This window comes from Heterocephalus glaber, unplaced genomic scaffold (genome assembly GCF_053883595.1).
Source record: "Heterocephalus glaber isolate CG9 unplaced genomic scaffold, H.glaber_assembly_v1.0 deba00001460, whole genome shotgun sequence".
NCBI lineage: Eukaryota > Metazoa > Chordata > Mammalia > Rodentia > Bathyergidae > Heterocephalus > Heterocephalus glaber.
Window position 1 is genome coordinate 2,873,109 of NW_028258307.1, and position 11,892 is coordinate 2,885,000.

The 11,892-nt window shown below is 35.1% G+C and overlaps 1 protein-coding gene across 4 annotated transcripts in view; it reads right to left on the reverse strand.

Moving 5' to 3' along the window:
• Fzd3 (frizzled class receptor 3) overlaps window positions 1-11,892 on the reverse strand; it is an 82,762-nt gene that overhangs the window by 65,001 nt on the left and 5,869 nt on the right. For 3 of the 4 annotated variants that reach the window (XM_004848426.3, XM_004848427.4, XM_087216746.1), the window contains exon 2: window positions 8,400-8,917. In XM_004848426.3, the coding sequence (XP_004848483.1) occupies window positions 8,400-8,588 (189 nt within the window). In that variant the 5' untranslated portion in view covers window positions 8,589-8,917. Of the gene's footprint in view, window positions 1-8,399; window positions 8,918-9,684; window positions 9,771-11,892 lie in introns of all 4 variants that reach the window. The other variant, XM_087216745.1, reaches the window with a different exon arrangement.

Below are 11,892 nucleotides of genomic sequence, written 5' to 3' on the forward strand. Positions count from 1 at the left end.
AAAGAATACAGCAAACATAAACTGCTAATTTAGGAACAGCGACTGTCGGCCCTAGTAAAAATCCCACCAGATTACTTACTCTGCATGAGCATGCGTATATTTTTTCCCAACAATCCCAGGATACTGTGCATCATGTTTTGCTAACACCCTCCCCCTTTTAAATGAACAATGGATAAAGTACAACAGAATTTTAACAAGCAAAGACAATGTATTAAGAAAGAACATGAAAAAACTAGAGATGGGAATGTTGTAATATTGCTTTATTCCAGGGCTTAAATATAACACTTATAAATGCAAACTCACAGTGTTGAAAGCTTCAAGTCACTTTGCACAAAGAAAAAGAAACAGTAACATACTAAAGTTCACAGGCATGTGTAACCTTGGTATTACGACTGCCACTACCACCCCCGCAAAACTACTATTTACGACCCTAAGACATTAAGAGCTTAGTTAGGTATTGCAGGGTAACCAGAATCATGACCACTGATGATGACCACTGCAGTCTCTGAGGGATTCAAGTTAATTCAATTACTTAGCATTTAGTATGTGTTAGGTTCTGTCTTAAGTACCAGGCATACAAAGATGAATAAGGACAAGCTCTGTTCCCAAGGAAGTAAAATTCTAGTAAGAGGAATAAAAAAGTAAATAATCCTAAGAATAATACATATGCTAAAACAGAGGGCAAGTATGGAGGAGAGTCACCAATTCGGGGCATTCCTGGTTTCAAAAGGAAATAATACCCACCCAGGCCTTGAAAACTAGATAAAATATCACCAAAAGGGATCCTGGAAGAGCCTTTCAGGGAGAGACAGTATTTGCAAAGGCCTTGTAAGTTCAAGGAATGCTAAGAAGTTCTGTCCAACTGTGATGGGCAGCTTCTAAAGAGTAACAGAGCCAGGAAAAACAGGAGGAGCATATTTGCAAACAACTTCATTATCTATCATTTGGATTTGATCCTCTCAGCAAGGGTTGGCACTGATATTTTAAAAAGTAATGTTCACATATCTCATTTTATTCTTATAATCAATTCCATTCTAATAATGGCAAGAAGAGCTGGAACTCTGTCACTGTCACACAGTTGATAAGCAGCAAAACTCAAGGACTGAATTGTTCTGTTTCCAAATGTCATACTCTTATCATCAAGATAATGAATCCTCATGTAGCAATAATTCTGAAGGAATTTCTGTCTCCATAAAGTCAATGATGGAGATCATTGGTTTGAAACAAACAAATAATAAAAAGTAAAACCCCAACATATTCTATAGATAACAATGTGAAGAAACAGGTAAGCTCATACTTTGCTAATGGGAACACAAAATGGTACAACTCCTGTTGAGAGATTTGACAATATGCAGCAAAGCAACTTGTACAGCTGAGCATCTAGGAATCTACCCCAAAAATACACTTGCAAAAATTTGAAAACACACATGCAACAGTATTTGTAATAGCTAAGAGGAGAAAAATCCCAAATGTCCATTAATAAAAATGGAATGGGGCTGAGGATTTAGCTCAGTGGTTTCGCCACCTGCTGCACAAGCACCAAGGACCCGAGTTCGATCCCTGGTACCAAAAAAAAAAAAAAAAATAAAATAAAAAATGGAATGAATATTGCATATCTGACTGAAAGGAGTAAAATGTGGAAATATGAGGATAACTTCATATCCTTTAGGATAGCTGTTATAAGAAAAGAAGAGGAAGAATAAAAAGGAAGAAGGAGGAAGGAAGGGAAAAGAAAATAGCAAGTGATACTGAGAATGTAGAGAAATGGAATTCTTGTGCATTACTGGTGGGAATGTAAAATGGTACAGCCACTATGGAAAACAGCATGTCAGTTCCTGAAAAATAGTAAACACAGTCAGAGTGCTTGCCCAGCATACATGAGGCCCTGGCTTTGATCTCTAGCACTGAAAAAAGCTTAACAACAAAACCCAAGCAAACAAACAAAAAGCCCCCAAAACATTAAACAAGATTATTGTATGATCTAGCAATTTAACTTATGGACATATAACATATCCAAAAGAAACAAAAGTAGAGACTCAGGTTGTACATCCAGGTTTAGAGCCATATCATTCAGACTAGCCAAAAGATGGAGAGAAACCAAGTGTCCATTGAGGGATAAATAGATAAAATGAAATGTTATCTTTATATACAATGGAATAATTACTCGGTCTTAAAAAGGGGGGAAATTCCTTCACATGGTACAACATGGATGAAGCTTGAAGACATGCTAAGAAAAATCAGGCAATCACAAAAGGTCAAATACTGTTAAGAATCCGATTATATAAAGTCACTAGAGGACTCAAATTCATAGGCAGAGAAAGTAAAACAGTGGTTGCCAAGGACTTGGCAAGAGATAGGGAGTTGCTGTTTCATGGATATAGAATTTTAATTTTGGAAGATGGAAAGGTCCTGGAGATGAAATTGTAAATTTCATGTTATGTATATCTTACTAGATTTTTAAAAAATTAATGGAGAATATCTCTAAGTGCTGCTATGGAATATCCAAGACATACTGTTAAGTAAAAAAAGCAAGGTAAAGGGGGGGAAAAAAGCACACCTTATCATAATGTGATACCATATCAAAAACAAAGTACAAGAATCTATGAGTTAGGTGTGATAGCACACCACTGTAATCCCAGCACTGTGGAAGGCTGAGGCAGGAGGATTGCAAGTTCAAGTCCAGCTTGGGCAACTTAGTGACTGACTTAGCAAGGCCCTGTCTCAAAATAAAAACAAATAAAAAGGACTGGGAATGTAGCTCAGTGCGAAGGCCCTAGGTTAAATCCCCAGTACTGACAAAAAGATAACAAACAAAGGAAACGTATGTAGCAAGAGAGTATACAAACATTTTTAAAAATGTATAATGTAAATTATTTATAATGAAAATATAAACAAAAAGTTATTAATGGCTTTAGGGGAAAGAACTGGTAGAAATGATTCAAATACAATCCCTCAGGGGCCGGGGATTTAGCTAAGTGGCACCGCACCTATCTTGCAAGCGCAAGGTCCTGAGTTCGATCCTCAGTACCAAAAAAAAAAAAAATACAATCCCTATTTTGAAGATCACTAGGGTTGTAGCAAATACACTAAAGAGCCACCTGTGGAGGCTTCCACTATCAAAGATGGACCATCTTGAGCCTCAGTAGGAATAACAACTGTGAAAAATTAAAAATACAACAAGTATTTTAAATATCCAAATTTGATTCTTCTTTGGTTCATAAGCTTGATGATTGGGTTTGCACACCATGGTGTAAAGCTTGTTATAAGGCAGCATGGTGCTCATCTGACGTGAAAAAAAAATCCGTATGTTCCTAACAGTACTTAAAAAGAAATTCACTGGTCACCTGTGATGTTAGATAATCAACTCATTATTCCACAAACTACTAAAGAGGAATGCATAAGTATTTTCCTCAACTTTTTTTTCTCCCTGTCCCCTACCCCTTTTTCTTCCCCTTCTCCTCATACTCTTTCTTCTACTCCTTTTTTTTTTTTTTTGGTACCGGGGATCGAACTCGGGTCCTTCCCCTCAGTGGTGGAACCACTGAGCTAAATCCCTGGCCCTCTACTCCTTTTTTTAAAGCTGTGCTGGCTCAAAATTTTCATTTTGACACAGGGTCTTGCTAAGTTGCTCAGGCTGGGCTTGAACTTTCAATCCTCCTGCCTCTGGCATAGACCACGGTGCCCAGCTACTTTTCCTACCTTTCTTATGTAACTGTATGTGAAAGTCACTCAATAGTTAATAAAGAAATTCTATAAAGCATTTTAGCAGAAAAATGGTGAATGATAGAATACTACCTTCTTTCAAACTCCTAATAAAACTATTGATCTAGGAAATGATTAGTGGCTGCTAACATTATTAAAAGAATGATAACTAGATATTATGTGGCTCCTGTTGGAAGTATATCACACCACCTATGAAATATTTTTTCAAAAATTAAAAAACAAACCTGAATCTAATCAAGCCTCTGCACTACCTGTTAAAAGAAAATAAAGGAGACTGAGGACCATGGTAAATAGCACCACGGGGATGCAATCAGGAAAATACAGACTATGGGAAACTATAGGACAAATATTACAAGAAAAAACAGAATGGGAAAGAAGAGGAAATCTAAAAAAAGTTAAAAGAAATTTAAGGGACTTAATATAATGTATGGACCTTGATTTGAAAAAGCCAATGTAAAAAAACTAGGAAACACTGAAGAATAATTTGGATTTCACTGGATACTTGGTGATAATGAGAAAGTGACTGAGGTACTCTGTTTATATATTTTCAAAGAGATTACTTTTTCTATAAAATTTCAATAGTAAAGAGTTTCTTAAAAAACTAAAATTTGAGTTTAGGTAACTGGGAGACTGGTTCAAATATACTTTATTCTTAATGCACAATAAAATATATCAGACAGTGGCTACCACAGCCTGGGAAAGGTGGGGGCTAGAAGAGACGGAGAGAAGATGATTACTGGCTAGAGGGATGCAGTTAGGTGGAAGGAATAACTTCTAATGTTCTGTGTAGTGCAATAGGATGACCGGTTGACAATTAATTAAATATTTCAAAAATTGCGAGTAGAGAACATTTTGAAGGTTTCCAACACAAGGAAATGAAAATTGTCCAAGGTTACAAATACACCAATTACACTGATCTGATCATTACACATTGTATATATGTACTGTACTGAAATCTCACACTGCACTCCATAAATATGTATAATTACCATATGTCAACTAAAAATTATATATTTTTTTTTCTTAAATAAAAAGATGCCAAGGATGTTCAAGCTTGCTGTTTCTACTAGGATCTACCCTGCTGCCAGTTTCCTTTGCTCTCATTAATAGAAAACTTTCAAAAATAAATCTTTAATGAGAATGACAAAGAAAAACAGGAAATAGAGACAAACACAAACCATCCCAGGAGTTTTTCCTGTGATTATCATATAAAGCCCCAGTTTCTTTAAAAAAGGAGACAAGCAATCAACAGCCTTAAGAGATTAAAGATTGCTCTTCCACACAATAACTAAAAATAAAAACAAAGTGAAAGGCAACAAAGAATATTGCTCTGTATTCATACAGCACTTTAACTTTTTAAAGTTCTTTAATATAAGCGTCGCTTATCTCTATGTGCTTAACAATAACCCTGAGAAAGGGACAGGAGAAAAAGTCACTTCTTAAAGAAAAATAACACACAGAGATCACAAAACCAGTTACTGTCAGAATCCAAGTCTTCTCTCTAGCCGGATCCTAGTGCTTCTTCCATTAACATGTTCCCTCCTTATTCAATTTGGTTTAATTAATCAATAAAAAGGAAAAGCCTGCTCAGATCTTTTTTATTAGCACTATAGTTAGAAATACTTTATATGTGGTTCAGTAAAGACAGTTACTGACAATTTGTTGATTATTACTCCATGCTGGATAGTTCCCAAAAATTTACTCAGTAGGGACAGCTCAAAATAGTTTGAAAGATTCAGAAATTTAAAAAATTTCACTCTATCAAAAAACCACTGATGGGAGAAAAAGAGAAACATCACATTATGAACTTTAAAAATTTCTGTATGTGTGCATATAGATGTGTATGTTTTGGAAGGTAGGAAAAGAAAGAACAAATACGTTAGGCAAGAAACTTATTTTGTAGGGCTGGGGATTTAGCTCAGTGGTTTCACCGCCTGCTGCACAAGCGCAAAGACCCGAGTTCGATCCCCAGTACCAAAAAAACAAACAAACAAAAAAAACAACAAGAAACTTATTTTGTTTTCCAACTTAATGGACTGACACTATGTTCCAATTTCAACTGAATGTACAGACTAGGAGTACTCTATATAAAATGCAAGAGGGCCGGGGATTTGGCTCAGTGGTTCCGGCGCCTGCCTTGCAAGTGCAAGGACCCGAGTTCGATCTCCGGTACCAAAAAAAATAAAAATAAAATGTGAGAACATCAATCTTGTTGAACATAAATGATCAAATTTAAAAGAACTCAAGATTCTGTACTCTCTTACCTATTTTGACTCAGCAAAAGTAGAGCAGGAGGCCCTAAGAAGCCTAAGACTGGGCCCACAAATGCTATACCTAGGAAACTCAGTTCATCTCCTCTCACAGGGAACACTCAAGTGTGTGATGGATTGTTTGCTCCAATTACTTGTTCCAGGTAAACACTAGAGGACACATGCGGAATTCCTGGATCAGCAGAGGGATAGAGGTAGAGGTGTCATCAGCAGCTGTGAGCATATTGTGCAGTCTGCTGAGTTCTCATGTCCTTTGCTAGTACAGAAACTTTATGCTCTCAACTGTCTAATATTTCTGTCAGTGGCATCATTGCCCTGCTATGTCAACCATGCAGTAAGCAACTATGCCCAACATTACTTCAAATAACTGGAGCCGGGGTGGGATTTAGCTCAGTGGTTCAGCCGCGTGCCTCACAAGCACAAGGTCCCGAGTTCGATCCCCAGTACCACAAAAATAAATAAATAAATAAATAAATAAAAATAACTGGAGCCTTGTCTTAGAAATTATTTCCCACTTAGGGGCTCTCCCTAAAATGTCTGAAATTCTACAGAGGCAAGCCCACTGCCAATGAAATATCTAGACTATTTGGGCACATCTGAGAAGAGGTTAGAAAAGCGTGCCATCATTATGAATGCCCCACAAACCTACAATTAAAATACAAGTTGATTTGGAGCAAATCCATCCTCTTTCTAGTCATTCTCTCCAGATAACTTAGACACAAAATTTGTAATAGAATTAACATTTACATATCACCTATTGTGCACTACTAATTGTGCTATCTATAAATCCTCTATTTTATATATCCTACATTTTCACTATAATTCTCTTTTGAGAAAGCAAAAAAACAAGACTGAGGAATGATAAGTCACTTGTTCAAGGTCTTATTTTTAAACATCCCAAGTTGAACCCGTCAGTAAGACATCTGTATGACTTGTTCTTTTTAGCCCATTTGCTTTCTAAAGGAGTTGTGACTTACAAGACACCAGAAATAAGGGTATTTCTAATTGAATTTTTTAGTGAGAAAATTAGTAACCCTAATATATAGCAAAGACTATCAAGGATACCATGACTGAAACCAATTTAACTGTATTCAACCAATGCCTCTTTTCATATATCCTAAACTGACAGGCCATACCAAATCTCTCTTTTCAGAGTTGGGCCTTGTGTAATAAGAGAAGAACAGACAATGTTTTATTCAACCACAGATCTTCAAATATTTGGTATATGGAAGGACACCATAACACCACTCACATTTCAAAATCTAGCAATGTTTCTACAAATTTTCCCACAGATTTATGTCAGTGTACCTTGAAGTAATGAACATTTGAGTTTTACTATAAAATGAAGAATTCTAAAACATGTAGGCTTCCATCTACTGAAAGCACTGTACAAATGGACTTAAGACTAACATATAAAAATTTTCCTCTAAATTTTATTATATAGCCAAATTACTAAGAAAATATGGATAAGACATAACTCTCACTCATAGAGTACCTGCTATATGCCAAATACTGTACAGATGTATTTTCATTTTGTGTACAAAAGCCTGTGTGATTACCCTTATTTTATAAGCAAAGAAATATGGTGAGGAAGTCAGGTAACGTGGCCAAAGTAATACTGCTACAAAGCGGTAGGGTCTCCATGCTCTTCGCCACCACTGTACATTGCCTTTCCCGTTTTTGTTTGGTAAATATATTCTTGCCCTCAATTCGAAAATCACTACAGACACTCATGTACACATATTTTATGTGTACATTATTATTATTATTACTATTTTTTTGTTTTTGTTTTTGTTTTGGTACCGGGGATCGAACTTGGGACCTTGCGCTTGCAAGCCAGGCGCCAGAACCACTGAGCTAAATCCCCGGCCCTATTATTATTACTATTATTAACTACATCCCTTAATTTGCCATAGTTTCTAAAGTTATTAAGAAGTATCTAAAGAATTACCATTTAAAAAATTCAAATAAGGCACAAACTTCCGTAAAATTCTGAGGTCAAAACAAATAAATCCACAAACAAAAACTTTTTCAATGCTTTAGAGTTATTCTTAAATTATGAATACAGTATGACCAGAAAATCATCTTTAAAAAATTCAAATAATTTGTTTTTTAAAATCACATTATATGCAATACTTAATGACTAAACTGCACAATTACCATATTCTGCTCTTTTATCTAAAGTTTTTTATTAGGTAAATAACAATGTTATTGTATAACTAGGACAATTTAGAATTTCTGAATGGCATTTTTCTCCCATGTTCTAGATTCTTCAATCTCTCGGAATATGAATCGAAATACATAAAATTTTTAATGTACAGGATATAGGTGAAAACAGTATTACTGACAGGGCAATAAATATAAAGTTATTTTTTAAGATAAGTCAAAGGATACATTAAGTCTTACCTCCATTGCTAACGCTGCTGTCTGTTGGTCATAATGATTCAGAAGATTAGGCATGAAGGTGGTATTATAAGGCAAATCTTGGCACATCCTCAAGGTAATGGGTTCACAAGAAAATAAACTGTGCCCACCTATATGCCCCACAAACACAGTCAAGAGCCAAAGATAGAAGATAATCCAACTTATAGCCATTCTTCTGGATCTGCTTAGATTTGGATGATCAGGCTTTCTTAATATGTATGTCAGGTCAATATACACCTGCAGGTCTCAGCTTGAAACTACTTCTGTCTTTCACTGTTAAGTTCTTCAAACAGTTAAATACTCTGTACCATCAGAGGTTTGTTAGCTTGGTCTCACAAAAGGCATCTGTTTTTGGTTTCACAATATGGGAAAATGACATCATCTTGTCTCTTCATTTTACTACATAGGGCACATTTGGCCAACATATCAAGTTGATCAACCACATTCCCAAATCACAGATTCCATCTTAGGAGAACTATTTCTTCCTTTGATTGAAATATCTGAAAAGAATTATTAAAAGGGGAGAAATCAGTCATTTCTTCTCAAAATATGTCATCTCAGCATCAAAATCTTTGATGACACATCTAACAGATAAAATGCATGGGTACTTCATAAAGATATAATATAGTTTTTCTACTTTATCATTTATGCTATAGATATACTAAAACAGCCCTGAAATAGCATTTCAAGGCAAATTTAAGTTTCTTTCCTCAGCTGCTTGTATAACACATGGTTTAACTTCTTCTCTATGATGGTTTTCATTTGTCAAAAGATATAACTGAGCTATTTTGAAAAATTCTTATGCTTTTGTCCTAAATTTTATTTAAATAAAATTTGTTATAACCTAAATTAGTTAAAATTTATTATGCATTTTAATCATTAACTGTACATTTTTACATGAATTGATTTGACAGATCTGTAAAAGGTCTGAAAAATCAAAGGCAGATTCGAGCCTCTTACCAGCTGTATGAATGTAAACATATCACTTAACTTCTCTGAACCTATAATTTTTCTTCCTGAAAAATGATTCCAATAACACCTCTTTCACAGAATGATGAGTGAATTAGAGATAAAAGTAATATATGTAAAAACACTTTATAAATGGTAAAACAGTACCAAACATTAGGCATTTTCATTACTGAATTACATTTGCTAGAACTGCTAAATCTATTAACTAATACCAAACAAACAGAAGGTTCTGAAAGTAGTATCAGTCAATTTTTTTACCATTACATCATCCCTTGTAGATGGCATAAAATTTTAATACCATTGATGTTGTCCTTGAATGAGAACCACTGAACCAATAAATGGCCACTGCACACAGTCAGGCTGCAAGGAGAACAGAAATCATGCCTAAAAAAATCACAACAGGAATAGCAATGATTCCCAGTTATTTCCACTGAGCTTACAATCTCTACCTTGTCTCTACTTTCACAGGGACAAAAATATGTGTAATTCTCAACTGGGGCATGTGGGTAGAGCAAAAGACAGGCGTGGTATGGAAAAAGCATATTCTAAGCTATCATACTCTGATTTGGATTGGTATCCATGTTTACTTTGGTTTTATTAAATTTTGTTTTATATGCATTGGATATTCTTGTATCTGCTGTAGATAGCCTAAATAGAGAAAAGATGAGAAATTCAGATTGACAAATTTTCAGAGACTCAGTTTAACAGGACAACCCAAATACTAGCACCCATCATAGCTTAGACCTTGAGACACAGAACCAGCTTGGCCTCACCGGGGAAAGAATCTGTCCTTCAGGCACTGTCAATGACTGTGACCTCTGTATCCCCAGCTCCAGTTACGAGGCAGAAAACTAGAGAAAGTAAAACAGTGGCCGAATCTTCCCAGATTCTAGAAGACAGTCTTGAGTGGGAATGAAATGGAGTTTGGACTCTAGAATTAGCAAAACTTGGTTATAAGCAATCCCTGCTCAAAAAATCCAACTCTCCCCACACTCTACACCAGAGATTTGTGACAGTTTCTCATCTGCCCTATCTTTTTCCTTTCGGGTTGGTCCCAGAAAAGTTGAGGTCTGGCTATAGAAAACTATATTAAAATAGACAAAAACATATTTAAGCTTAATTACTTTGCAACATGGTAACAATCATACATATTAAATATATGTCAAATAACAGTTGAAAGCTTTGTAGTTGTTTATGCAGCAACTTAAAATTAAAGGGAATGCTGTTCCCTATATTCAGTATATGAATACAATGCCAAGAATTTCAAAATTTTCATTTAGATTAATCTCTTTTCCAAGTAGTTATGGGTTTCATACCTATGGTTCAAAGACTACTTGAAGAAGACTAAAACTTCAGGAAGACACTGATCAAACTTCATTGCATTTTTGAAACAACATGAAATGCCCTCTTATACTTCTGTCTACTTCATCTATTTTACCTGATTTCCTGTTATTCCTTTTACCTCACTTGCAAGTAAAGTATGCCACATTCTTATAAAAGTGCTTCCTATGCATCTCAGCCAAGTTACCTATATCAAAATACTTTTATAAAATTTGTTAAACTGCAGAAAGAAAATAATCTCAATATGTCAAGATTATTGTTCATAATTATTTAAAAAGGGGAGAAGGAAGAGTGGAATCTAGTAAGCAAAAAAGAAAATATGCAGATTAAAGTTTTTAAAGAATTTTCACACCCTCTCAAAGTGGTTCTCTATTTTATTTATTTATTATTATTATTTTTTTTTTTTGGTACCGGGGATTGAACTTGGGTCCTTGCACTTGCGCAGCAGTGGTTCTCCATCTTAAAGTGTAACACATTCATGAATCTCGCCGCAGGTCTAAGAAATCTGAATCCTGGCAAATGACACACATTCTAGTGATTCCCTCAGGTTACAAATACTCTAGGTCAGATCTGGAGAAACACTATCCTAAAGTAGAAAAATTAAAAAGTAAAAGAATATTTGTATTTAATAATATACATGAGTTTAAAAATAAAAACAAAATTAGAACATTTTAATACAAAATAAGATACAGGGCCGGGGATTTAGCTCAGTGGTTTCGCTGCCTGCTGCGCAAGCACAAGGACCCAAGTTCGATCCCTGGTACCAAAAAAATAAAAAATAAAAATAAGATATAAATTTTAAAAAGAGATACAAATAGCCAATAAATTCGTGAAAAGATATTTAACTTTACTAATAATGAAAAATGCAAACATAACACTTCTGGGAATCAGATGCACAAATATAACAATGATAGAACAGAATAGGAGAGGTATAGGGGAAGGAACATTTTCAAATACTTTGGTTAGGAATGTAAACTAGTTGATACTTTTTAAAAAATGGACTCTAGGGCCAGGGATTTAGCTCAGTGGTTCCGCCGCCTGCCTCGCAAGTGCAAGGACCTGAGTTCAATCCCCAGTACCAAAAAAAAAAAAAAAAAAATGGACTCTAGTAGACTTATAGCTTCTTGGTCTTTTGACTAAAGTCAATCTAGTATTTGTATTTTTG